General features: G+C 65.9%; 1 protein-coding gene across 4 annotated transcripts; it reads left to right on the top strand.

Moving 5' to 3' along the window:
* Positions 1-27,108, top strand: CTBP1 (C-terminal binding protein 1). 4 transcript variants are annotated; one of them, XM_042985179.1, is made up of 10 exons: positions 36-123; positions 9,313-9,508; positions 10,960-11,114; positions 19,012-19,156; positions 20,285-20,491; positions 22,186-22,400; positions 24,260-24,390; positions 25,038-25,165; positions 25,699-25,816; positions 26,182-27,108. In XM_042985179.1, the coding sequence occupies exons 2-10, from the start codon at positions 9,502-9,504 to the stop codon at positions 26,366-26,368; spliced, it is 1,293 nt and encodes a 430-aa protein (XP_042841113.1). In that variant the 5' UTR covers positions 36-123; positions 9,313-9,501; the 3' UTR covers positions 26,369-27,108. The 4 variants fall into 4 exon arrangements, with proteins under 4 accessions (XP_042841111.1, XP_042841112.1, XP_042841113.1 ...); XM_042985180.1 differs by lacking the exon at positions 36-123 and adding an exon at positions 8,886-9,165; XM_042985177.1 differs by lacking the exon at positions 9,313-9,508 and having other exon boundaries at positions 1-123.
* The last annotated feature ends 205 nt before the right edge of the window (positions 27,109-27,313 follow it).

Below are 27,313 nucleotides of genomic sequence, written 5' to 3' on the forward strand. Positions count from 1 at the left end.
ACGGCGCCCAGGCCGCCCCACGCGCCGGGCTCGCGGCGGAGCGCGCCGGACTCGTCGGGGCCCGCGGCCGCCCGCGCCTTTCAATGGGCAGCTCGCACTTGCTCAACAAGGGCCTGCCGCTCGGTAAGGCCGCGCGCGCGCATTTCCGGCCGCGGGGGCGGGGCGGCGGGCGGGGCGGGCGGGCGCGCGCGGGCCCCCGGCTTTGTGTGCGAGTGCGCGTGCGTGCCGGTATCCCGCGCGCCGCCGGGGGCGGGGCCGCGGAGGGTCGTGCGCGTGCGCGAGCGGCTGCGTGCGATTGCGCGTGCGCCGGCGCCGCCGTCACGCCAGCCCCCGCCCGCCGCCGCCCGCGCAGGTGACACAAAGGGGCGCCGCGCCCGGCCCCTGACCCCCAGTCCCGGCCCTACGGCGCCGGTGGTGCGCCCTGGCGCCTAGACGTGGCGGACTCACGGCCCCTCGCGGGCCGGGCCGCTGCGTCCCGCCCCGCGTCCGTCCTGCCGGGACCGGGCCGGCCTCCTGGCGGTCGCGTGGCCTTGTCCCCTCTGGGCCCCCCGTGGCCTGGCCGTTGTCCCCGTTCCCCGACCTGGACGCGCCGGCGTGTGGAGCCGCCGTGGGTGGGCTCCCGGGGCGAGGCCGGGCGCGGACTGCGGCGCGGGGCTGCGTGTCTGCGGGCGCCGAGCTCCGGCCCTGCGCCCCGGGCGCGTTTGCTGGCCGCGTGCTGCCGCGGATGCCGGGCTCCTCCCTCGCCGCTGCTCATTCAGGCGGTTTTGGGGGCGCTTAGCTTTATGGCACGCTTCGTGCTGCCCTCTGAAGTCGTTTACTCATTTTCTAAACGGGAATAAAATTAGAGCGCCCAGCTGGTGGGGAGGGCGGCTCTTCCTTCCCTGGGTGGCCCTCAGCCAGCAGCCTGGGGCGCGGGCTTCCCCAACCGAGCAGCCTGCGCGCTGCACTCACTCCTCTGATCCAGTCTGTTCCACCGGAGTACGTCAAGAGGTGTGGACCCCATTCAGTTTGTCATAGGCACCTCTTTTCCCCTTTGCGCTTATAAAGGTGTCAGAAACCAGGATCCTAGCAGGTGCTCTAGACAACCCAGCAGGGCCTTGCCCCCCCATTTTTCCCACTGGGGCCCCTGGGGCTGGGGCTGTAGGGGAGCAGGCCAGCTTGGGGACACTCCTGGGTGGGTGCTGGTTTGGTCGCCGTCTCAGCGCCTGGTGCCCCCTGTTGAACCCAAGTGTAGGGGGCCATCTTGCAGTTCCCGGTCAACTTCAGCCTTCAGCCGCCAGGGCCTGGGGCCTCCTCTGGAGTGGGTCCAGCAGGGGAGGGGCCAGGCTGGGTGGGCCAGGGAGCTGCCCCTCCTCCTCCCCTCTGCCGTTGGAACCTTGGGGGCACTGGCTCCCTGAGGCCTGTGGGAGGGAGGCTACAACCACACCTGAGCCAGGAGTCGGAGGCTAGATCTTTCTGTGGCTGGGTGCCCTGCCCGGCCCTCTGCCTGTGTGCGGAGAAATGAGGGCACCACCTCTGGGCATGCCCGGAAGGACAGCCTTGAAGCTGGCAGCGGCTTAAGCCGGGAACCTGGCCAGCGGCCAGACCCCTTTATAGTGATCATTTTCCTCGTGCTTTGTTTAGGACAGATTAACCTCTGGTTGGGGGAGGGGGGACCACTTGTCACCCAGAAGTGGAACAAGATTGGCTTTCTCTGGTTAGTCTGAATCGAGCAGTCAGAGGTGAAATCCTCACCCAACTCCCACTTCTGGGGGTGGCTGGAGAATTAGGTCGCAAATGGGGGGATGGCCACATCCCCTTTTCCTACCTGGTTTCCCCTTTTCCAGGATCCGCCCTCTTCTTCGAGAGCAGCGACTTCATTTGTATAAAAATGTACACCAAAGAGTGCTCTGTAGCTGCTGGCCTCCAGCATGGCCGACATTTGAGGCACAGGGAGCGTTGCACACGCGCCCTGTGGGTCAGTGCAGGCCATCCACTCTTGGTGTGGGGTGACCAGAGAGGACCAGGGCACGGACCTAGCCCGTCCCTGGGGGCATTCCGGCCGAGCCCCTGCTGGGTGTGTGGTCTTGAGCTTGTCGTGTCGTGTGCTCTGCTCGTGTGCGTCTGTCAGGTGGGGATGGCGGTGTGAGGCCACGCGGGATCATGAGTGAGCACCTGTTAAGTGTTGGGGACGGGTCTAGGAGACAGGATGGGGCCGGGGCCAGGGTGAGGGGCGGGGCAGGACAGGCCCGGGGACAGAGCAGGGTCCTGGGGCAGGAATGGAGACAGGAGCAGGGCCTGGGGCAGTGCCGCCTTGTGCTGCGTGCCCGCCCTGCTGTCCCTGGATGTCAGCCTGGCGATGTGTGCGCTCTGGGTTTCACCTTCTGTCCACCCTAGAGCTTCAGGACTGTGCCAAAGGGGGCCGTGGGGGGCCTGCTGGACCCCGGCTTTGGTCTGCTCCCCCTCCTTGCGGCTCCCACTGGTGCCCGCTGTGTGTGCCGGCCCTGGAGCTCCACTTCCTGCAGGGGCCGGCCGTTGTGTTCCACGGTCGCTCCAGGGTTCTTCTCTGTTGGGTCTTATCACCGCCGCTGAGCGCGGGGTTTGGTTTGGGTGTCTCTGCGAGGCCTCTTGAGGGACGCGCGCTTGGGGCTGCATGTTTCCCCGCCCCACGCACGTGTGTCCTGTTCAGCCTGTCTCGGGGTGTTGGTGCACCTCCAGCCTGTCCAGCTGTGGCGGGTTGCTCTCTGTTCTCTCCGTTTCGGAGAAATGGACTTGTGGCAGGGGTGACCTGTCTCAGCCCCTGTCCGTCCTCTCCCCTGACTGCATTTGGGGTTTTCTTCCTGCCTCTTTTCTTCAGCTCGAGGACACTTGGGGGTGGGGGGCTGGGAGCACGGAGCTGGGCCTGGGGCTGGTGTCGCCTGCCCTGCTGAGGTCCTGCTGACTGTCCTGGGGCAGGGCCCGGTTCTTGGCGCTCAGCCCCGAGGGCCCCATGTTCTGGGGAGCTGGAGCCACCCCTGTCTGGAACCTCAGGGCAGAGATGAACGACTGTCTGTAGGAGGAGGGTCCTTGGGTTCGGAGGCGGGTCTGGCCTTGGCTCCCCCCCAACCCGGTGGAAAGCTGAAGATCGGCGGGGGCTTCCTTTGGGCCAGCAGAACTGCCCGTGCCCGTGCCCTTGGGGCGTTGCCGGTCCAGTAGCCAGACCACAGCTTGTGGCCGCTGCCCGGGGCTCCTGGGTATGGAGGACCCGGTCAAAGGCTAGCGCATCTCCTGGTTTCCCTCCATTGGTGGCATGAAGAAGGACCCGTACGAGGCTCCGGGGGACGGGGGGAAGTTGTCTGGCCCTGGCACCGCCGTCTGTGGGGTGGGGGGTGTCCACACCTCACTCGCCTCTGGTCCCCAGACGGGACTTCACATCTCCTGTCACTGCCGTCCCGGGAAGCTCAGCTGCGGACGGGGCACGGGCCGGCACTGGTGTGGCGCCCTGGGGGAAGGGGTCCCTTATGTCCCTGTCAGCCCTGGAGCCCGGCCATAGACGGGCTGGACGGCCGCCGTGGTACAAGAGCACTGTGCTCGGCGAGGTCGGGGGCGGGGTGGGGGTGGTGACAGCGTGGTAGGACTGGAAGCTGGGACGGTTGAGAAGAAATCCCAGCAGGTCTGGCGGGCGGGGGGCCGGGGGGGGGGGGCCCGAGGCGGCGCTTTCTGGACCCTCCCCAGGCGTGGATTCTGGCCTGTATGGAGGCCGCGGTGCCATTGACTTCGGTCTTCCTGCGTCTGTGACGTCCGTGTCCTGCAGCTTGGCCAGGTCTTGAAGGTGGTGGCACCGCGTGGGGTGTCCCCAAAGCAGTTGTCGGATGCCACGTGCGGAGGGGAGGGAAGGCCACCTTCCCTCCACCGCCAGCCAGCACCCTCTCTGCGACGGCCATCAGGTTCTCGTTTGTGGGATCCTGAAGCGTCACAAAGCCGCATAAAAGCACGAGAGAGGAGTATGTGGGACCGAGGCCCTTGGGGACAGGAGCGTGCCTCTGCCACGGTTTTAGTCCGCATGTGGGTGGTGGTCAGTGCCCTCGTGGGTTACGGTAAGTTAAGGGGGTGGCACAGCGCGGGCAGCTGACGGAGAGTCCGGCCGCTGAGGTCTGCGAGGCCACTCTGCCCCACGGCCCCGCGTCGCCCGAGGGAGCACCCTGGCCTGGTCTGCGCAGGCTCGGGTCCTGCCAGGCCAGACACAGTCCCGCTGTGGGAGCCGCCCTCCACTCAGCCCGCAGCCCTGCCCCGGGCAGCGTGGCCAGGCCTGGGGCCTCTGGACCAGGACAGCCCGAGGAGGCTGCCGTCCGGAGGGTGTGACCGCTGGCCGGCAGAAGCTGAAAGACGGAGGGGGCTGGCCGAGGGCAGCCTGCTGTGGCTGAGGGTCCGGCTCTGTGGAGGAGGAAGGAAGGGCTGGCAGGGGCTAGGCAGCCCGTGAGGGTCTCGGGGGTGTGACAGGCTCTGGGTCAGGGGCGCAGTGTCTCCGAGGCGGCATCTAGGACCAGGGGCCCGGCTGTGGCAGTGGGGAGACCTGGGGCCTGAGCGGAGGGGGGTGGGGGGTATGGGAAGACGGCTTAGTCTCTGAGGCTGGAGAAGCAGCAGGAGTCCTGGGAGTGTGTTGTGGGTGTAGAGCAGGAAGTGCTTGTCAGAGTTGGCGGAGAGGATGGGGAGGGCCCGGGGTCCCAGCTCAGTGCGCTGCGCCCGGAGTGGGCTAGGTTCTCCGGAAGCTGCTGCGGCTCGTCTGGAGAGGGCTGGACACCTCGGGTGTCCCCAGACCCCCGATCTCCTCCCGAGAGTGACCCCCAGTGGAGAGCCAGGCCAAGGAGGCCAGGTCAAATCAAGCACAGCGGGGCAGGGGGTGGGGAGAGCAGGAGTGACTGCGGGGGCGGGGGGGCGGGGAGACGGGCCCCCAGAGCTCCACGCAGACACCCGTGGGAGGGGGTCTGGGGTGGGGGGTGACAGGCTCCTGGAGCTCCACGCAGACACCTGTGGAAGGGGCCCCTGGGACCTGTGGTCCCTTCTCTTGCCCCGTTTTCTTTCAGATGAGCTTTGAGACCAGCTTCAGACTTCAGGGCGAGTACGAGGACAGGACAGAGAGCGTGTGCACCCCTGCACGCAGCTGCCCCGTGCCGGGTGGGGGTGTTCCCGCCGAGGTGCCGGTGTCACAGCTGGAGTCCTGCCCCCCCTGCCCCATGCTTTGTGCTGCAGCCTTGCTTACTGGCATCCGGCCGGCCGGCCTAGAACCGTGTGCCGACGAGTGTCGCAGCGCCTATGCTGGTGCTCACGCGTGCTTCTCCGCGGGGCCTGTGCCGGGTGGCGGCCAGCAGAGGCATCTGCCGCAGCTCAGCGGGCCCTCCGCCCCACTGTGTCCCCCGCTCCGGCCAGGGCTTCCTGAGTCACTAGCCGTGCTGACCGCTGCGTTTCCTCCACCGCCTTGCTGAGTTGCAGGGATGCAGATGCGCACCTGCCATCGTGGGGCCCGGCGTGGGTGCCGTCACCTCCCACTGCGGGCACCCAGCCCCCCAGAGCCACCGCCTCCGAGAGCGCAGCTCGTCACGTGCAGAGGAAAGCGGACGTGTGTGTCGGGCGGGCGCCGGAATCCACTCCCTCCCCGTGGGCTCACCGCCCGCCTGGCGCCCGTTAGGTGCCGAGACGGGTGCCCGCAGATGCCCCCCTCCTGCTGACGCCGTAAGCCAGCCCTCATGTCGCCGGGAGTGGGACATCGGGGCCGGGCGGGGGGCAGAAGGGAGCCCGGCAGTGTTGAGTACGGGGTCGGGCGGGCGCGGAAGCCCTGTGTCCCACGCTCCCAGACCCCCGTCGGGTCTCTGGGCCCCACCCCCGGTAGTCAGGCCCCGTCCCCCGGCGAGGGGCTCTCGGTACAAGAGCTGTTGCTGCCTCTTGGAGCAGGGGACTCTCAGGAGCCTCCTGTGGGTCGTCGTGGATGGGCACCGGGAGGAAGGGGGTGGAGCGGAGGGACACGGGCAGGGCACCCACGGGGACCCTGGGGTCCACCCTGCTGGCCGTACTCTCTCCAGCTGTCCCTCGCCCATGGGGGCAGGAGGCCTGGCCTGGGGCTGCCGCGTGTAGGTGCCGGACACGCGTGTTTGGGGAGCTTGGGGCAGCGCGAGGTGGTCCGCCACGTAACTAACTGGCCGGAAGGCGGTTTTGCTGCGGAAGAGCGAACGATAACCGTGGACCGTCCAGAGGTTTCCTTGACTGGTGGACGTTTGGTTTCATTTCCCTGTTGAGGGGGACGCCCCTTTCGCCGTTACGAAAGCTCAGCCCTCCCGATGGTCTCCCAGCCCCGCGGGGTCTGAGCCACGGGGGGGTGTGTGGCGGGCGTGTGGCGGGGCACCTGGAATTAGTGGCGGCGGGGACGTGCCGGTGCGTGCCAGCTGGCGCCCCTTCCTGGAGCGCGGGCCGCTCTTGGGGTCGAGCGCCTGTGGCACCAGCACCAGGCGAACCCGCACGCGCCAGTGCGAACGCGTTCTAACGTTTTTCCGTTTTGCGGTAAGGTCTTCCTAATTTCGTTGTTCATTTTTCGCGTTTTATTTTGTCTTTTTTTTTTTTCAAGTTTACTTGTTTTGAGAGACAGAGAGCTTGTGTGCATGGGGGAGGGGCAGGGAGAGCGGGGGAGAGAATCCCAGGCAGGGTCCGTGCTGCAGCCCAGAGGCCAGTGCTGAGCTCGAACTCCCAAACTGTGAGATCGTGACCTGAGCCGAAATCAAGAGTTGGTGCTGAACCGTCTGAGCCGTCCAGGCTCCCTGCATTTTGTCTTTTTTAATGAGCATTTTTTAGTTTTTGTGATTTTATCATTTATGGCAAAACTGAATTCTAGAAAATTGATTACACGGCAAAACTGCTCGAGAAAAGGTACTTCCGTGAGGAGAGCAGACACAGTTCGGGACCCCAGTGACCCTGGCCCTGTGTCCTTACTGCCGGCCCGCAAGGAGCCTCCCCCCACCGCGTGTCCTCCCCCGTCCTTCGCTGCACCCTCTCTACCACCTCTGTGTCCTCGTGGCTCTCTGTAGTTGTTCTGAGCAGTGAGATCACTTAGGGGGGCTTCTCTCTGGCATTTTCTAGAAACGAGGTGGAGATGGTATTTTCACAACTCGAACGTCCCCCGGCACCAGCCTAGAAGCTTCCTGTAGTCGTACGGCCTTGTTATTCTCTCCCGCACTGGACTTGGCTTCTTCTGCTGCTGGACTTGGGTCACCCTCCCCGGCCCCACGCTGTCACCAGGCACCGAGACCCGTGGGGCACCGGGGCAGGCGGGAGCCAGGTTCACCTTCATGGGTGTGTGGCCCGAGCCTGAAGTCACCACCCATCTGCACGTGGGGCCTGACTCGGGCTGGCCTTTGAGCCCCACGCCTGCTGGTGCTTCCCTGGGTGGGGCTCACACCTCTGCCCATAGTGAGGTGGCCCCGGGAACACACCCCGACCCCTTGAGGCTGCTCGTGGGTTTCTGAACCCAGGTCAGGTTTGGCAAAGCCACGCTTCCCTCTGAAATCATTTTCACAACAGAGGTTAGCAGTGGGCACGGGAGAATCCAGGGCGTGACGCCAGAGTGCCTGAGGCGTCTGGCTCAGCTCCCCAGGGGTGCACGGGCACTCGGGACCCGTGTGTACAGGGCGTATGGCCCTGGGCCCCTCGGAGGACGTGCAAGCGTGCGGAAACACCGTCTGCCGAGGGCCACGCCGACCAGGGAGGATCCGGCCGGAGACACCCTGGATGCTTTCAGGATTTAGGGGGAAAGCCGAAGAAAGCCTAGTGACTGCACGGTTGGCTGTGGCCCGTTCCAACCCCCCTTCCCCTGCACTCGCTGACTGTGCGGGGCGAGGCAGGGCAGACAGGGCGACCCCACTTGGCCAGGGAACGTGGGGATCCCGTGAGGCCTGGGAAGTGGTGCTTCATCTGGGGCCAGTCGGGGCACTCACCACCAGGGAGGCGCAGAAGTCCTGGGGAGGCCAGGCCAGCCAGACTCGAGGGCTCTGATTCAGCTGTCCTTGGTGGACACCTGTGTCCTTGGCAGCCAGCTTGCCGCCCCCGGCCCAGACACCTCAGGCCCGCTGCTGGCCCCCTGGTTGTCTTCTGAAGGTCAAGGTCGAGGGTGAGGCTTGCCTCCCGGGGAGGTGGGGCGGGGCGGGGCTGGCCTGGGCCTGGCCTTGCTGCTACCTCCTGCACCAGCCCTAGACTCCCGCACACACGCCCGCTCCCCTGCCACCACGTGTCCCGGGGTTGCTGCAGGCTGGGTCCTGCCCGGTCGAGCCCAGTCGGCAAAGGTTCGGGTTGTAAGGCACATCCACGCTCGGGGGCGGGGACAGAGGATATGGGTCAGAGGTCACACCTGCACAGACTAAAGGTGAGCAGACCCGGGAGGTGCTGTGGTCGAGCGTGGCCTTCTGGCACAGCCTAGGCTCGCGGGTCAGGACCACAGGGCACCCGCCTTGGTGCAGAAGTGGAGGTCACAGCTGGAGTCTGGCAAGGGTGAGAGCCACGTGGGTCCCATGGGCCGCAGGTACGTCCCTGCTGTGGCCGGTCTGCCCGATGTGCCTGTGGCCGGCATCGGGCGGGGGACGAGTGCATCCGGTCCCTGCTCCGTGCTGGCCTCCCAAGGTGCCATCTGATCCCAAGGTTGACACCGGTGGTGTCGCGGGTCCTGGCCACCATGGCTCCCAGCCAGGCCTCGGGGCCACCCTGGCACACTGTCCCCATGCTGAGAGCAGGGGTCCTGAGCATCCATGCTCAGTCCCAGCTCTTGGCACGTCCTCAGCCCGTCCATACAGGTGTGTGACCAGGAGTGTGTCCTCAGTGTCCTGTCGGGGGGTGGGGGGGCCGTGCCTGAGTCGATGCCAGTGCCTGGGATGTGGCCTGTGGGGACTGGCAGAGGGGGCCTGGGGGACAGCCCCCCCCGGGTCCTGTGTGGTGCAGGACAGTGGTGTGTGTGTCCCGGTCTGCATCCTGCGGTCCCCCTCTCGGTGGCCCCCTCAGAAGTCCACTCTCCCTGCACAGTCACAGAGGCCCAGGAGGCCGTTGGGAGCACGAGACAGAGGTTTGCAGGACTGGCGGCAGACTAGCCCCCAGGGCCCCGGCCTCGCACCTCGCACCTCACGGACACTGGTAGCGCCTGGGGCGGGGTTCCCACGTGCCAGGAGGACCTTCAGGGTAAGCAGCGCGGCTCCTGGCTCTGGGCGGTCCCGGCCTGGCAGCCGCGGGCACAGAATCAAGGATGCAGTGTGGAATTTCCGGCGTCTGGGAGTCCTAGTTGGCTCTCGACGGTATTTTAACGTGTCTCTTGTGTTTAATTTTTAGTCAGACTTTGACCCCGGCGCAGGCTTCAGTGGTCGCCAAGGATCAGGAGCCTAAGAGCTTTGGTTCGAGACAATTAAAGACGTGGGATGAGGATCCAGTGACAGGACGCGGTTCTGCCGGGGGATTCTGAAGATAAAACGCTTTGAAAAGTCGAATTCATGGTCGTGGAAGCTGAGCCCATATTAAGAAATGTCAGGTTGGTTGGGGCTCCCGGAGTGTGAAGCAGCTGGAAACCAGGCCCTCTGCGACCGCGGTCACCCTGTCCGTTCGGCGCGTGCGGCGGGTCAGGACGGCCTCAGTGAGGCCCCGCGTGCGGTGGAGCGAGGGGGTTCCTCGGGGGGCCCAGCCCCCCACCCCCCACCCCCGCCACGCCTCCCCAGGGCAGGTGGGCCAGGCCACAGGTCGATGCTGGGTTTGTTCTGGTCGTCCGCCCGCAAGCTCGGTCCCGGGTCGGGGAGCTGCCGCAGAAACCCAAGGCCTGTTCCGGCGCCGGCTGCGTGGTCGGGAGGCCGGGGCCTCCCTGGGTGAGGGGGCGTCGTCCGGTCAGGGGTCCCGACGCCGCGTCTGGGCAGCCCTGCGGACTGGGCCTGCTCTCACGTGCTGCTCTCCAGCGGGCGGCGCCCTGGCATCGGCGGTGTCCGGGCCCGCAGGGGGGCCTTACAGCCTCAGAGCTCAGCTCGCGGGGGTGACGCCGGTCTGTGCTCGTCAGGAGTTAGAGCTGAGGGACTCTGACGGTGGGCGTCTTCCAGGTCACTCGAGAACAGCGGCGATAAGCCTCCGCTGGTAAAGTCAGTCTTCTAAGTGAGATCACCGTCCCAGCACGGCTGGAGACGTGAGCGCCGTCTGTGCGCGCAGCTCCGGGCCGTCTGGAAACCGCGCCTGTGCCGGGCCCCCCGGGGGCGGGAATCGCACCGCTCGCGGGGCAGGGAGGGAGGCAGCAGAGACGGGGTTCTGGCCCTGCAGATCCCGCTCTGAGCCACCCGCTGGAGCCGCCGCGTCCAGGCGGCTCACGTAGGCGGCGCACTGGGGCCGTGGGCCTTCCCCGGGGCGAGTCTTCGTGAGGCCGTGGGGTGCGCGGGGCTGGTCCTGTCGCCTGGGAGGCCCTCCTGGGTGAGGCGTAGTCCCCTCCTGTGTGGAAGGAGCGTCTGGCGATTCTGAGTCCCCTGCCGGGCGAGGTGGGGGCTCTGACCGCACCGCGGAGGTTTCACCCCCCACCCCTGCACGGTCCCCGCTCTTCAAATCTGCCAGCAGACGCGGTCCCTTCAGGGTTTCTGGGTAGCCACGCTGCCGCCACAGGCGGAAAAGAACAGATGCCATCACGAGGCCTGTGGCGCTACGTCTGCGTGTCCCGGGGTCACAGTGGTGAAGACCGCGGCTGCCCCGGCGCCTCCACGTGTGTCTGCAGCCCCGAGCCCCGTGGGGTGGTGACAGTCGGCGGGGTCCCTGTTCACTCGGGTGTCAGTGAGCTGTAGCAGACACTGGTCTGCTTCTCCCGGTGGCTCATGACCCTGGTTTGACAAAGTCCAGACGAGCAGACGTGGGAACTCTCGGGGCCTGCGCTGGGCTGCGGATGGTGGCGGGTGGCAGGGGGCTCGAGGTCTCAGCCGGGGCCGCCGCTGTGCTGAGCGTCCGCTCCTGTCTCCGCAGGCGTCCGACCCCCGATCATGAACGGGCCCATGCACCCCCGGCCCCTGGTAGCGCTGCTCGACGGCCGGGACTGCACGGTGGAGATGCCCATCCTGAAGGACGTGGCCACGGTGGCCTTCTGTGACGCACAGTCCACGCAGGAGATCCACGAGAAGGTAACGGCGCGGGGTGCTCGGGGGAGCGAGGAGGGCAGGCTGGTCCCTCAGGCGTGAGCCTCAGCGGCTCCCGGGCCACCAAGACACGTGCGGCCATCGTCACCCCACCCTGTCAGAGGCGGAGACGGCTACTGCTTGGCATCTCGAGCCGTTGCCATTGTGACCAGATGTTCCCAGAAAGCAGATCCGGGGGCCGCGGACATGGCAGACAGGACTGGGGGCCGGTGAGCTGCATCATCCTGGTCCCACATTGGTCACCTGGGGCATCCCGGGCTGGCGGCCAAGCATTTAGGCCTGGGGTGTCTGCTTCTGGACGTGGCTCCTGGAGGGCCTGCTGCGGGCAGCCCAGCCCCGGGTCTGGGTTGGGGCCCCGGTGACAGGATGGACGGGACTAAGCCGCCGTCCTCACGCCGCCCGCCACCCCCACATTGCCCGACGCGTCCGTGTCAAGCCTTGAGCTGGGCTGCCGGCGACCCCACACCGCTGTGCCTTGGGGGCCCGGCAGAGGCAACGGACGGTCCCCTGTAGGGGATGGCCCCGTCGGCCAAGCCACATGTCCTTCCCAGCAGCCGTTTTCTGCTGCGTGTCCGTCACAGAACCCGAGAGCCCGGGCAGACCGCCCCCGCCCACGCAGAGAGAGAACCCATGGCTGTGGAAGAAAACCCACAGGGGCCAGGACGCCGAGGGTGGGGCTGAGCGTGTGCGCTGCTGATAGAAACCTCAGGAACCTGGCGGGCCGGTGGGGGGGTGGGGGGGGGCAGGAGCGCCGTGACCAAGTGACGGCCCGCCACCGTCCAGGGCTGGCGGAGTGCCGCCCGCTGTGGGGCGCTCGCGGAGCAGCCCCTCTGGAGGAGGCACATGCTGCGACACCCCCACAGTGACCGCCCCCCCCCCCCCCCCCCCCCCCCCCGGTGTTTATGCCAGAGGAGAGCCCCTCCTGTCCCGACGGCGAGTTCGGCAGCGCCGGGGCAAGGCGCATGGGGGCTCGGGTGCCCAGGCGAGGAGCGCAGGGCCGGGTGGGGCTCTGCCCGCGTGACGGTCTGGCCTGTGGCCCGCCCGGGTGCTGGCTGCTTCAGTCACCACCGGGCGGAACCATGTGGCCACACACACCCGTGCGTGTGCAGCGGTGGAGCTGGGGGGGCGGTTGTGAACCTTCTGCTGTTCCAGACTAAAACTTTTAGTTCATTTTTTTACTTAAATTTTTTTTCAGAGTTTTATTTTAGAGAGAGTGTGCACATGCAGGCGGGGAGGGGCTGAGAGACAGAGAGAGAGGGAGGGAGGGAGAATCCCAAGCAGGCTCCATGCCGTAAACACACAGCCCGACGTGGGGCTCAAACACACAACCCTGAGATCAAGGCCTGAGCCGAGTCAGGAGCCGGACGCCTAACTGACTGAGCCACCCAGGCTCCCCCAAAGCATTTTGTTGAAAACTACAGCCAATATAGGGCATGAAAGACACATACAAATAGAAATGTTTAAAAATCATAAGCGGTACTAGAGCAAGTTCTAGCAATAAATTTGAACACTAACACAAAACGTGTTTTCTTTCAAAATTGTAATTTATCAAAACTATCTTGAAAAGTTAACGTAAAACCCAGATAAGCAAGTCAGACACCCCGGGGAGGGGCAGTGAGGGGCCTCGGCTCCACGGCGATTCTGCCCCACGCCCAGCAGACAGACAGACGTTGCCAGACGCCACAGCCACACGGCTCGGGAAGACGGGACGACGGGTACTCGCAGAGAAAAACGGCCTGTGATTTTTTTTTTTTTTTTTTTAAATTTTTTTTTTTTCAACGTTTTTTATTTATTTTTGGCACAGAGAGAGACAGAGCATGAACGGGGGAGGGGCAGAGAGAGAGGGAGACACAGAATCGGAAACAGGCTCCAGGCTCCGAGCCATCAGCCCAGAGCCTGACGCGGGGCTCGAACTCACGGACCGCGAGATCGTGACCTGGCTGAAGTCGGACGCTTAGCCGACTGCGCCACCCAGGCGCCCCAAACGGCCTGTGATTTACGCTTTGGGTAGAAGAGAGTGTTGGGACCCGGCCAGTCAGAGCCTCGGCGAGACCTACGGGGCACCTGCTTGTGCAGCCGGCGGCTCGCGGCGGGAAGGCGGCACCCGAGAACTCGAATGCGCGCTTGGAAATCAAACACGCAAGTGGAAAAATTTAATTTTAATAGAAAGCTTGGAAGACACTGCCAAGGGGAGCCTGAAGGAGAGGTGGAAGAGGCGAGGCCAGAGGAGAGCCTTGCAGACCCAAGGGCTCTCAGCCGGGCGTGCCCGCCTAGCTGCCACCCTCGGGAACCTCCCACCTCCCGGCGGAAACACACCTCCTTCCCCCGGCTTTGCTGCCGGGCATAGCCCGGGGACTAAGTCCAACCAGGAAGAGGTGACAGGCCTTGTGTGCAGAGCCGCCTTCCCTCTTTGTGGGCCGGAAACCACATGTGATGGCTGGAGCCTGGGCAGCCACCTGGGAGTGGCAGAGCCACCAGACGGGAGCCCTGGACCCTGATGGCTGTGGAGCTGACACAGGGCCCCTGGACCACCTATCTGAGGGCTTTGGCTTGGGAGGGAAACGGCTTCTCTTCCACATCGCCGTGGATCAGGAAGTTGGTTCTACCTGCTTGTAAGCAGCTGGATGTCGGATGTTACCTGAGTGTTATGGAGGAGAGACCGAACACATCAGCGGATGTGATGAAGAAACCTTCCAGAGCTAAATGGAGACTCTGGCTCTCCTGCCGCGAACCCAGGACAAGTGTTGGGGGCCCGCAGGATGCTTTGCTGTTCAAGTAGCAGATCCCACCACCAGCCCAACTTTGGGTACCTTAAAGCTTCTGGGAAAACCAGTTTTCAACCCTTGGTTGCACCTCGTCAGACCGCAGAGGCAGGGGCATTTTCTCAGTTACTCTTGGAAGCTCCTTAAAGACCAGCACCTGCAAAGCAGAGGGGCAATCCGGGGTGGGGGGGGGGGGCGGCAGGTGGGAGGGTGCCGTGAGCTAGCCTGGAGCAGGAAGTCCCTGAGGGGCATTTCTGGGAAAGTGGGGCACCCGTAGGCGGCAATGTGGGGACACGTCAAGGAAGACGGCAAGGGCACAGGAAAAGTGTTTCAAGAGTCCTGGTCAAAAGTGAGGCTCCTGGTCCCCGGAAGGAGGTACCGGGGCCGCACGAGAAGTGAGGGGGATGTCCAGGCAAATGCCGAGACGGTCTATGCAGCGAGTAGTGCCTGGCGGGAAGTGGCTTCGGGCGGGAGTGTCCCAGCGACTCTGAGGCAGACAGTAGGGCTGTGTTGGTGCCCACTGAGAGGCCCTGGGGAAGCGGGGAGCATTCGGGAAGTGAGCCCAGGTACCCCGGGGCAGCCTCCCAGGTGAACGGCCACGCGTGTGCACGTGTCCTGACAAAAGTAGGGGGGCTTCTGCAGGGGCTGACCTTCCCGTCCTGAGGTCAGGACAGAAGTGGCCGTGCTGAGTTCTGTGGAAAATGGGGCCGTGTAACAGAAAAGGTCGCTGCGTTGAAGAGCAGCGAAAACAGTCATGTGGCGAAAGAAAAGACGAATGACAAGTGGGTGGGTGTTTGCTGTACCCGAAACGGCTCACACTGCCTTCCTCCAAGCGACAGGGACAAGACAAGTCCCAGCAGATGGGGGGCGGCGGAGGGTGCGTTTGGGCAAAAACAGTGACCGCCGGGAAGCAGGTGACACTGTCCCCGCCCCCACGTTAGCCCGGCTCTGGCTGCACCCAGGGAGCATCAGGAGGTGTGAGGTGCCACGCCTGCTCAGCGGTGGCTGTGGCCGTGGCCGGCTTTGATGGTGCTTTGGCAGTTCTGTGAAAACCTGTCCCCTCTGGGCCTGCATGTGGCCCTTTGTCACAGGGAAACATCCCGTGACAACCATATAAAAGTGTGCTGGGGGCACCGTGTCACTGGCCTGCTTTTCTGAGCCTCAGCCTCACAAAATGAGTCACACCTTTGTGTGGACGCAGAAAGTAAGTAAACTTGAAGACCCGGGAAGCTTGCGCATGGTGCACGTACGTGTGTGTGTGTGTGTGTGTGTGTGTGTGTGTGTGTGTGTGTGTGTGTGTGTGTAAAGGAAACGAGCGAGGCCTCCCCTCCGGGATGCAGGGAGGGGGCGTGGTGGACCCCGTCAGTGCCTCCCAGCACATATCTTCCCAGCCAGCCATTTGCCGCTCCCCTTCTGCGTGGTGCCCAGCGAGTGCCCCTCAGACCCTGCTGCTGCTGTGAGCACCCCGGGGCCCCTGGGCTGAGTTCATCCTGCAAGGCGGGCCCCACGTACCCGTTCGGGGGCTAAAGACACGGTTCAGGCAGTAGCCTGGCCACACGGCTGGGGGAGGGGGATGTGGGTTGCCGGCGTCCGACTTACGGAGACAGACGTCCCCTCTGGGAGGTCGGTGTGGCACCTGGGTGTATCCCAGCCCCTTCGCGGTCACGAGAGGGAATGTGAGGGACTTCCAGGGCGCGTGGGCCTGGGGGCCGGGTGGAGCGGTGCGGTGGTCCTGGCCTGTGCCCGTCTGCACGGAGCTGCCTCGGCGGCAGCGGGCTCTCCCCCCGCGACTGGGCGGGGCCTCCCTGGCAGGGCCAGGGGCGGGTGGCCGCTGAGGACTGCAGCTTCCTGTTCTGAGAACTTCACCTGGTACTGCGTGGTTAAAATAGGCTCAGTGGAAAAAGGATTAAGACGTGAAAAAATTTACCAAGAAACCTATGTGGTCAGGTCACACGGAGAAGTGCAAATTAAGGCTGAAACAACGGGTGTCCCTCCCACGTAGCGTTTTACACCCCGGACTGCCCGGCGCCACGGGCTCGGTGCCGGAGCGGGCGTCGTAACCGCCAGGTGCGGCCGGAGCGGCGCCCGGAGCCCGGAAGAGGCCTCTCCAGCGGACCCACTAGTTTGCACTGCTAGGGACTTCTCTCAAGGCAGTCGTGGGTTTTACCGCAGCCAACAGTGGTCGTGACCCAGATGCCCCAACAGTAGGGAACGTCAGATCCTGGATCGTCCGTGTTGGGATGTAGCTCAGGACAGTGAAGGTCACGATTTGAAGACTTGCCTGCCGTGGTTAAATGCTCAAGATAGAAAGCCGGCCGCCTGCACGCACGCAAGCCTCTCCACCTGTCCACAGCTGAGCCTTGCTCTTCTCTGCAAGAGGCCCGCATGTGTCCAGCTGCCCCGGCCGGAGATCCAGTCTCCCTCGGGAGCTCCCGTCCACGGTCCGTGTGTCTCTGAGCCCAGGGCTGCTCCTCCTGGCGCTGGCTTGCACCCATCTGGATCCCCAGTTCCGCTGCACGTCCGTGTCTGCCCACAGTGGGCACCGGCAGATCTGTCCCCTCGCCCCCACCCCTGCTGCCATGGCCATCCACATCTCCGGTCTGTGCAGCACAGCGGCCAGAGGACTCTTCCCAGGGCCTCGTTGGCCAAGGTCTGCCCTCTTGCCTCCGCCCCACAGCCCCGCGTCCACTTCCCAGCCACCCTCCTCATGCGCTCCTAGTTAACCCTGTGTCCCCTAAGCACTCGCTGCTGCTCCCCTGTCACACATGGGTCCTCGCTTCCCTCTCACACCAGGGCCAGTCAAGGTGCCAGAAGTCTGTGCCTATGCAGCCTGGACCTCCTTCCAGGAGTCCAGGGGTAGGAGTCAGGATGTGGGCAGTGACCCATCCCATTTGTTCACACGTCGGCCTGGCACATCCTTGCCTCTAGGAGCTGAAATTCCTAGGATCTTCAGTGCAAGGAGCAGGAGCAGGGGCCCACAGCACCCTCAAGTCCGGGCCAGCCAGAGCAAACAGGACCAGGGACCCAGGCCGCCTCTGTCCTGCCTCTCAGTCATCTCTCCCTTGGCCCTTTTGGTGTGGTCCCCTACGGCCACCTCAGCCGGCAGGAGAAGGGAGGCCATGCCAGCCTGAGGGAGTTGTATTTTGGGTTGCCATCTGTCCAGTGGAGGAAGGGACTGAGACAGGGCGGTTAGCAGCTTCACTGTGCCCCGCACCCCACACGGGACACCTGCTCTACTCCACTGCCCACATCAGCCCGGAGTCTAGGCCGTCCTGGGTGCAGTCCCCCTCAGCTCATGCCTGGTGCCTTGCCGTCCAGCAGCCTGTGCACGGCCCACTGCTGGCCTCACTCGTCCTGGGGACTCAAGGTCAACAGAGCCTGTGGTTGGCCTCCCTCCCCATGCAGGAGACCCAGAGTCAGCACGGGAAGCTCAGTCTGGGGGAGGACAGGGTGGCATGGTGCTGGAAGTCCCCAGTAGCCAGAGCATTTTTTTGAATTGGAGGTGTCTTGATTATAAAGCTTTCACGGCTATACCTCGTTAGGGTCCCTGAACTATGACATGCCCTGGATTACACCGTGTGTCTGGAGCATCGCCGGCCCAGAGATTGGACCTTGCGGCTCTTCCGCCAACGTCCGGCTCTTGCCACGACAGCCCTTTAAGGCCGTGCTCGCGGCCCTGGGGCGCGGTCCTGCTGCCCTCCTGGACCTGGGCCAAGCCCCCCAGAAACCAGGCGTCCCCGCCTCCTGTGTGGCTGCTGGGCACCCTGGGGGCTTCCAAGCGGGGTGCTGGGCACACTGGGAGCAACGCTACAGCGGCAAGGGGTGTGGTCTGCACAGGCGCCGCCGAGTGAGGCGGGGCTTGGTCGGCAGGGAATAGGCCCCGAGTGGGGTGTGGGCGTGGTCCGCGCGGGCCTGCCCCCTCGTGGGGGTATGGGCGTGGTCTGCACAGGCGCCGCCGAGTGAGGCGGGGCTTGGTCGGCAGGGACCAGGCCCCTCGGGTGTGGGCGTGGCCTGCGCAGCGGCTCTGAGCGCTGTCTTCAGGGCTTATCCCCACCCGCGGAGAGCTCCACGTTTGCGCGGGCCCTGTGGGCGGGGCCGTGGGTGGAGCCCTAACTTTGGGGAGGGCCGCCCCCTTTGGGCGGTTTTGCAAGCGGAGTGGCGCATCAGCCCGTGTCATCTAAACTCTGGGGAGGCAGGACACCGATATGCACCTGGGGCCTCCCGCAAGGCAGCCCAGGCCGCACACAGACAGGAGGACCCCGCCAGGGCAGGCGTCCAGGGCTGTCCCGGAGAGCCATGGCCATCTCCTCGGGAGGCCCGTGCTGGCTGCGGCCGCCCTGAATGCCCTGGGCCGCTCGCCGGCCAGCGGGAGCTGCAGGTACAGGGGCAGACCTCGCCCACCTGAGCACCTGGAGAGGAGGGGCCCGTGCTGCCTGCGTGCAGGGCGAGGGCGCGGCCCCCAGCGTCCCGTGCTGGCCCGGCAGCCGACGCCATCCGAGGGGCACGTCGCAGCCCCGCCGGCCCGGCCTTCCGCACAGCCGTCCTCCCTACGCAGGTGAAACGTCCTTTACCCGCAGTTGTTTATGGTCGTGGGGCCCCATGTGCGCTTCTGCCACGATGATTTGTAGTTTCCTCGTGGGGTCGCTCCGGTCGTTGGTCACGGCGGCCCTGCAGCTTTCGGCCACCCCCCACCCACCTCCGCAGGGTCTGGGGGTTTCGGATGCTCTGTGTCCTCCCAACACCCAGCTTCCTCTGTCTGTTTTACTGTCTGGTGCCCACAGGTAAGGTCAGCCCGCTCCCCGTACCGTGCGTTCTCCTGGGCCTGCAGTTTATGGGGCGGGGCGGGCCCTGGACTCCCAGGTGAGTCTGAGCAGCGTCAGCAGGGCCACACTGTGGTGACCTCAAATGTCACCGCAGCGGCTTCTGGCCTGAGAAGGCCGCAGTGCACAGAGGAAAGAACAGCGGGAAGCCCCTTGGACTGTCCCGGCCTGGGGCCAGGCTGGGGGTGGGGGTGTTCCCCTCCCCCTCCCAGGGTGTCTTTGCTGGTTTGGGGGCAGCAGGCAGACCGGGGGCCCAGGTGGGGCCGGCATGTGACTGGCGGACGCCCTCCCTCTCGGCAGGTGCTGAATGAGGCGGTGGGGGCGCTGATGTACCACACCATCACGCTGACCAGGGAGGACCTGGAGAAGTTCAAAGCTCTTCGTATCATCGTTCGGATCGGCAGTGGTTTCGACAACATCGACATCAAGTCAGCTGGGGACTTAGGTAGGGCGGTTCCGGGCTCTTCCTTCGCAGCTGTCGTGTGTCCTTCCCTGCGCTGGATTTCCTCACGTCTGGTTTTGTCTGTGGGTTTTGCTTTACACCAAGAGTCCCCTGCAGCTGCCTGTTTGGCTGGAGGTGACTCATGAGCCTGCTTTTGGGGTGCAGAGCCCCGGCCACTGGTCAAAGCAGCTTCCTCAGAAAGCCACGCGAGAGCACGTGTCCTCTGGCTCGTGGGCAGTGTGCGTTCTGATCTTGCCTCCCCGTGTGTCTGCACCAGCCGCGTGGCCTCATCCAGCCAGGTCGTGCCCGGCCAGGGCCTGCGGTCAGAGGCAGTGCCCCCGGTGCCTGGTTGTGCCTGTCCTTTCCTCCGGGATGCAGCTGAAGGAACTTGTCAGAACGTTCCGGCATCTCTGCCTGCCGCAGAGTCGTGGTGGGGTTTGCGTCACGCGTCCTGGAGTTTACTGTGCTCCTGTGGGCGCGCTCATGCCCACCGCCGGCTCGCCTGGCCAGGCCCTCCCGCCCTGTTGTCACCTGCCCCCACGCAGCATGCCCAGGAGCGTCGCACCGTGGCCTGGGGGCTCCTTGGAGGCTCCGTCCCTGTGCACGGAGTCTGGCCTCGCTCTGTTCCTCCGCCAGGGACAGTCAGAGCCGTGCCCTGTGCTTACCTTTCAAAGCCTGGCAGGCGGCCGCTCGGAAGTCCCAGGACCTGGCCTGCTCTCCCAGGCAGCAGTTTTGTTCCCGGGTCTCGGAGACACTGTGGCTTGGGCCCCTGTCCCCCACCGGCTCTTGCATGTCACGGTGGGCTGAGTTGTTTCTGGGACCCACCCTGGGCCTGTCCTGCGGCCCTGCCGGTGTGTTTGGCATCATCCCGGCATTTGGGGGAGCTCGAGGAGCTGCTCCTCCGTTCACCGGGCGCCTCCAGAAGGTCAGGTGGCCAGCAGTCTGGGCGAGGTAGATGCCTGCCGCGTCCTGTCCTGTCTGCCGCCGGACCTACGGGCAGCTTCTCCCCGTGGCACGTAACCAGGGTCTGCCTCCTAGCCTCCCGGGGTGGCCTGGGGACGCTCCTCTGGCCTTCCGTGAGGGAAGGGCCACGGCTGGCTCCGGTGAGCGCGCGTGCGTATCTGTTCCCAGGCATCGCGGTCTGCAACGTGCCGGCGGCGTCTGTCGAGGAGACGGCCGACTCCACCATGTGCCACATCCTCAACCTGTACCGCAGGACCACCTGGCTGCACCAGGCGCTGCGGGAAGGCACACGGGTCCAGAGCGTTGAGCAGATCCGGGAAGTGGCTTCCGGAGCGGCCAGGATCCGTGGGGAGACCTTGGGCATCATCGGACTAGGTGAGCTCGTCTGTGTCCTTGCTCCTCGCGTTGGCTCGGCTGACCGCGAGGCTGGGGCCGGGCTGTGCCGCCGGCCGGTCCCCCCCAATGCTGGACGGTCCCCCCGACCTGAGGGCGACTTCCCCCACGCGGGGCGGTTTCCAGGCCGGAGGCAGCATGGGGCCGATCCTCCCAGGAACAGCAGGTGTGGGTCACACATACGCCAACATGGTGGCCCGTGGGGTCACACACGGACGCATGCCCACCACACTCAGACACGCTCACCCTGTCCCCGCTCCGACCACGGCTAAGTGGACGTGGCCTTCAGGTGAGGGCCAGGTGGCCCTTAACCCTGCCGTAGGTGGAGGGAGTTGGTTTACCTGCCATGCAGGCAGCTGTCCGGGGTCCGTGAGGTCCCTCTTCTGTTTCTTGTTTGCGACCCATTTCCCTACCCAAACTCGGGCTCCACCCACCTGGGAAGGCCAGCATGGACGGGACCCCCTTGTCATGCTGCCTCCTGAGCTTCCTCTGGTTGGCCCGCGTGGCCTCCCCGCCCCACAGAGGCAGCGCTGTGTGCAGCGTGGGGCGGTGCCACAGGGACGTCTGGGTATCGTCGATCGCGAGGACGCACCTATGTTAGGGCAGGTCGGGGTCGTCCGTGAGACACAGGCCTGTCTCCTCTGGCACAAATCGCCGTCCTGCTGAGATGGGCACGCGGACGCCAGGACTGGTCCCCGCGAGTGTCTCCCCCACTGCTGCCCCCACTGTTGTGAAGGCAGGGACGGCATCCTTCACCTGGGGCCCCAGGCGTGGGGTTTGTTGAAGGAGGATGGATGGGCAGCCAGTGTGCCTGGCCAGGTCGATTTGGGGGCTGCCTGATCTCATTCTGCAGTGCTGTCGAGAGACTCTGACCTGGTGGGGCCGGGTGGGCCGAGTCTGACTTGGCAGAGGTGACCCGCGCAGCCCTTGCCCCGGCCCCCGCTCAGGGGACTGTCTAAATGGCTCTTCGGGTGTCTGGGTGTGTGTCCGGCCCCACCTACCAGGCAGCGGGTGCCCTGCGGCTGAGTTACCTGGCCTCGTGGCACCGTGGGCAGCTGTTTGGGTGCGGCTGGCAGGACTGTTCTGCCCTGGTCTCACCTGGGGTCCCGGGGGTCCCGTCCCTCGGGCAGTCACCCTTCAGCAGGCAGGTGCGGGACCCTGCCCCCCACCATGGTGGCCTCAGGGAGTGTGGGCTGTTTCTCCCCTGCTCGCTTTCCTCATGAGTGTTTCCCTGCCCTGGGCTGGCCGGGGGACTCCAGAGGGGCCCTGAGGTGCCGTGCGGGGTGCCCCCTGGCCTGCGGCACCGCTCCCTGAGACGTTGGGACCGTGGCCGTGCTGTCCTGGGCCTGGCTTCCCGGTGGCCCCCCTGTGGCCAGGTCAGGGCTCCCTCCTGGGGTCCCGGAGTTAGTGGCTCCGAGCCCCTCTGGTCTTCCCCCTCCAGATGCAGGGGCCACCCCTCTGGTGCTGCGGCCCTCACCCTGTGCCTTCCCCAGGGACCCCCTCCAGCCCCTGCCCTCCTCTCTGAACGCCCCGTCTTTAGCGTCTGGGAGCAGACGCCTGGGGGCGGACGGGGCCGTGCTCCCCACAGCGAGCGGCCCCGGGCACAGGGGAGACTGAGGCGGTGTGGGGGCCCGCTCAGCCTGCGGCCCCGGTGACGCCGAGTCTCGCCCTGCCAGGTCGCGTGGGGCAGGCGGTGGCACTTCGGGCCAAGGCCTTCGGCTTCAACGTGCTGTTCTACGACCCCTACCTGTCAGACGGCACGGAGCGGGCGCTGGGGCTGCAGCGGGTGAGCACCCTACAGGACCTGCTGTTCCACAGCGACTGCGTCAGCCTGCACTGCGGCCTCAACGAGCACAACCACCACCTCATCAACGACTTCACCGTCAAGCAGGTGGGCGCCCGCCACCCTCGTGCCCGTGTTCCTGGGGGAAGGGGAGAGCGAGGGTCGGGGCCTGGGGGCCTGGGGGAGGGCGAGGGTCGGGCCTGGGGGCCAGGGATAGGGCGAGGGTCGGGGCCCGTGTTCCCAGGGTCCTGGGGAAGGGCGAGGGTCAGGGCCTGGGTGCCGGGTGCCTGGGGGAGCGCGAAGGTCGGGGCCCATGTTCCCAGGGTCCTGGGGAAGGGCAAGTGTTGGGGCCCGGGGTCCTGGGGTCCTGGGGGAGGGCAAGGATCGGGGCCTGGGTGCCAGGGGCCTGGGGGAGGGCGAGGGTTGGGGCCTGGGTGCCGGGGGGAGGGCGAGGGTCGGGGCCTGGGTGCCGGGGGCCTGGGGGAGGGCGAGCGTCGGGGCCTGTGTTCCCAGGGTCCTGGGAAGGGCAAGTGTTGGGGCCCGGGGTCCTGGGGTCCTGGGGGGAGGGCGAGGGTCGGGGCCCGTGTTTCTGGGATCCTGGGGAAGGGTGAGGGTCGGGGCCTGGGTGCCGGGGGGGGAGGGCGAGGGTCGGGGCCTGGGTGCCGGGGCCCTGGGGGAGGGGGAGGGTCAGGGCCTGGGTTCCCGGTAGGTGGATTCCTGGCAGGAGACTCACTTGCTAGGGAGTCATCCACACAGGCAGGCCTGTCTTCTGAGTCCCTGGTCCTGTCGTCCCCACGTGTAGGCCAGACGCTACGCCCAGGGGTTTTGCGTTCTCCCGCGCCGTCTGCCTGTGCGACGAGCCTCAGTACCGTGTCTGCAGGGCGAAGCGTCCCTGGGGGCCGGGGGTGCCCAGACAGTGGCCATGAGGCACACGGTGTCACCAGGGTTTCAGAACTGCCCTGGGTCAGGCCGGCGCTCGAGCTAGTGGCTGCCTCTCACGGGCCAGGCCTTTCGAGTGCTTAGGCCCGTGCCTGTGTGTGCGTGCCTACGCGCATGTGCCTGTGTGTGGGATTTTCTGTGTCCGCTGCTCTGCCTGCCTTGCAGGTGTGTGCATGTGTTTTGGGGGGGGGGTCACCCCTGCTGTCTGCCCCAGGCCCTGCAGTCCTGTGGGGAAGGCCGGGCACCTGGGGCTCCTCTCTGTCTCCAGCTGGTGGGTTTGGAGGGGGGAGGGAGGGGGCACAGGCATGGCCCTGGGGTACGTCCCTGAGAACCAGGTGAGAAGCCAGGCCGGAGCCCCCCTGACCTGACAGCTGGCCGTGCGAGCTTGGCGGGGCTGGTTTAGTTGGTGTGAACTCAGGGTCGTGGGAACCCTTCACCTCAGAGCAGGGTGGAGCCCCTCACCTTGGAGCAGTGGAGAGGGGCGTCTCCAGGGCAACCCTGAGGGCTTTTAGCAGAAGGAAGTGAGGCCGTGCTGGGGTAGAGCCGGTGCAGCCACAGCCCACCCTCGCCAACGGGGCTCCCTGGTGGGGCCGCTGCATTGAGGACCACGTCTCAGGGCTCCTGTCCGTCAGGCCAGCACCACAAGGTCCTGAAACCCCATCTTCCAGGTGTGTGCAGGGCTAGGAGCTCGGGCCACACCGTGTCATGGATGCATCAGGTCCTTGCCAGGCACCACATGCAGCCGGGGGGCTGGGCCAGGACACCCCACTGCTGTGGCAGGAGGCCAGCTGTGCGTTCCCTGGTCCTCCAGGTGGGGCGGGGCCCACACAGACCCCCAAGCCCTCTGCCGGCCCGAGAGAGCTCCTGCTGGCCTGGGTGGGAAGAGGCCAAGTGCAAGGTCCCAGAGCCAGCCCCTCTGTGCCCCCTGGTCCTTGAGGCCCTTCCCCTGGGTGGGCGGGGCAAGGCAAGTGGAGAGGCCTCCGTGTTGATCATGTCGATTCGCTCCTGCTGTCCTTTGTGTCCCCCAGATGCGACAAGGCGCCTTCCTGGTGAACACAGCCCGGGGCGGGCTGGTCGACGAGAAGGCGCTGGCCCAGGCCCTGAAGGAGGGGCGGATCCGGGGCGCAGCCCTGGACGTGCACGAGTCGGAGCCGTTCAGGTGCCTCCTGGCGACACCCTGGGTGGTCCTTGGACAGCACCTCTCCCAACTGGACCCCCACCCAGCCTCACGCCCCACGCTGGCCGCTGGCTGGAGTGGGGCTGGGCCTGCCACCACGCGTAGTCTCCAGGCCCCAGCCAAGGGTCCAAGGACACGGCGTCCTTGGGCTTGGTGTCCAGCCTGAGCTACTGCTCCAGGCGGGCTTGCCCCCGGGGCCCGGTCCCCCGGGGCCCGGCCGGGTCTCAGTGGGCGGGTGACTGGTGCTGTAGGTGGGGAAGGGGAGGGCTCAGACCCGCGCTCCATGCCAAGCACTTCGGGGTGCCACGTCAGTGGGTTTGCCCAGGTGCACGAGGCAGCTGACCCTCGTGTGGCCGCGTCTGTAGAGGCCCCGCACTGAGAAGCCGTTCTGGGTCGGCAGCTAGCCCCCGGTTTGTCAGCTTTGCCGGGAGGGCCTGGAGGCCCTGCGGCTCGGGGACCAGCGCCCTCGCCTGCAGGGAGGGCAGGGGCAGCGTCCCCGCTGCTGTCAGGGGCCTGTGGGCAGGTTTGACCATCCTCGGGTCCCCTGGTCTGACGCAGGGGTGAAGTGTGGGTCCAGGCGGGGTCAGGCACCCCCCACACTACCCTGACCTGCTCTGCGCCATTCGTAGCTTTAGCCAGGGCCCCCTGAAGGATGCGCCTAACCTGATCTGCACCCCCCACGCGGCCTGGTACAGCGAACAGGCCTCCATCGAGATGCGGGAGGAGGCAGCCCGGGAGATCCGGAGAGCCATCACAGGTGAGGGCTGCAGGCAGACCCCGGTGCGGCCCCTTCGGAGGCCTGTACCGCTGGGCCTCCAGAGGGACCTCTGCTCCCCGCCACTCGGGGCCGCGGAGCTGAGACGGACCTGCGCCGGGGCGGGTCCACACCCTTCCGTACCCTGCCAGGCCCCCAAGTGCAGAGGTCAGCACTCGGCTTCCATACGGTGCTCCCCACACAGCCCTCGGGTCCTCCTCGCACAGCACGTTGACGATGCCCGCTCTCTGTCCCCCGTGTGGGAATTCGGCACGCGTGCCCCCCCTCACCCCGCGTTTAAAAAGTCTGGTTGTGCTTGTGAACCTGGGCTGGGCCTTCGCTGCCCTCCAAAATCCCTAGGCCCGGCAGAGAGCTAAGGGCACCGCTCGGTGCTGGGGGCTCCCTGAGCTGCGAGGTGACCGTATCCAGGACCGGCGCCTGCTGGGCCTGAGGGGAGGGAGGGACCCCGAGCCCCTGGGTCCTCAATGCAGCCGCCGCACACGCACTGCCCTTCCTCCTTCCGCCGCATTTCCCAGGCCGGATCCCCGACAGCCTGAAGAACTGTGTCAATAAGGATCACCTGACAGCGGCCACCCACTGGGCCAGCATGGACCCGGCTGTGGTGCACCCCGAGCTCAACGGGGCCGCCTACAGGTGAGCGGGGGCGGGGACACAACACTTCCGTCATGACTGCGGGTGGGGCAGGGGCCCGTGGGGGGCCCCCAGGCTTGGACGTGCATGCTGGCCTGGGCCCCAGTGGAGCAGAAGGGCAGGGCGCGGGAGACCAAGCGGGATGGCCTTTCTGGCCTCGAGGCGCCAGACACGTGGGCAGAGACCACCCTGGAATCGGGAGCCAGGGGAGGAGTCGGGGCGGGGAGGGGTCCTGCTAGGCGGGGCCTTTGGGAGCCGCCCCCGCTTCGCTGGCCCTGTGCTGTGGGATCTGCAGCCGAGGGAGGGACCTGGCCCAGGCCCCGCCCCCCCATCCCTGCTGCGAGCTTCACCTGCGGTCCTCCCCCCAGCAGGTACCCGCCGGGCGTGGTGGGCGTGGCCCCCAGCGGCATCCCAACCGCCGTCGAAGGCATCGTCCCCAGCGCCATGTCCCTGTCCCACGGCCTGCCCCCTGTGTCCCACCCGCCCCACGCCCCTTCTCCCGGCCAAACCGTCAAGCCCGAGGCAGATAGAGACCACGCGAGTGACCAGTTGTAGCCCGGGCGGAGCTCTGCAGCCTTGGCGCCCTCGGACGGGTGGTGGCGGAGGCGGCGTCTGCGAGGCCACAGCGCTCCAGAGACTGTCCGGGCGCCGCGCGGGCGAGAGGCCGCTCCGCCCTCCCCGCGTCAGCCGTAGTCGTCCTTCCCCGAGGGCCAGCCGCTGTCCTGTGTTCTTTGCGTCCTCGTTAAGCAAAAGAAGTTTAGTAGTTAATTCTATCATGAATGTTCTTGTCCGTGTACAGTCTTTAGAACATCACAAAGGATCGGTTTGCTTAGCTGTCTACGGGGAGAGAGCCCGAGGGGCCGTGCTCCGCAGGCCGGGCTGAGGCTGCGGCCCGAACACACCCGCGACCAGGCAGTTGGGCAAACTTCTCAGGACAACGACTCCTTCCCGTTTTTCTTTCTACGCCACACAGTGCATTGTTTTTTCTACCTGCTTGTCTTATTTTTAGAATAATTTAGAGAAACAAAACAGAGGCTGTTTTTCCTCATTTTGGCATGAACCCCCTTGTTCCAAACGAAGATGGCGTTGTAAGTGGCTCGGAGAGAAGAGGAGGGTGTGGCGCACAGCGCGCTCCGGCCGTCGGCACCGGTCCCGGGACGTGAGGGCGCAGCGCCCTGGCCTGCGCGGGTGCCGTCCTGCTGACGTGGTAGGCTAGCAATATTTTGGTTAAAATCATGTTTGTGACTGTAACCATTTGTATGAATTATTTTAAAGAAATAAAAATCCCAGAAAGAGCCGGCAGGCCCAGCGTCTGTTTTGGTGGCTTTGCCTCACGGGGACACCGGCGGGTCTCAGCCCTGGGGAGCCCCGGGGGGGGGGGGGCGGTGGTCCTTGTTGGGGGGGCCGGGGGTGCAGGCGGACAAGGCCCCCTCTCTCCCGCGTGCCCCTCCCCCGGGCCGGCCTGTGACCTGGGACAAGAGCAGACGCCGTGACCTCTGC

This window comes from Panthera tigris, chromosome B1 (genome assembly GCF_018350195.1).
Source record: "Panthera tigris isolate Pti1 chromosome B1, P.tigris_Pti1_mat1.1, whole genome shotgun sequence".
Taxonomy (NCBI): Eukaryota; Metazoa; Chordata; class Mammalia; order Carnivora; family Felidae; genus Panthera; species Panthera tigris.

Bases quoted from the DNA above. Each gene is read 5' to 3' on its own strand.
- CTBP1 (XM_042985177.1), top strand. From the start codon at position 84: ATGGGCAGCTCGCACTTGCTCAACAAGGGCCTGCCGCTCG. The intron at 11,115-19,011 runs GTAACGGCGCGG...CCCTCTCGGCAG, and splicing joins CGCAGGAGATCCACGAGAAG to GTGCTGAATGAGGCGGTGGG. The intron at 22,401-24,259 runs GTGGGCGCCCGC...TGTGTCCCCCAG, and splicing joins ACGACTTCACCGTCAAGCAG to ATGCGACAAGGCGCCTTCCT.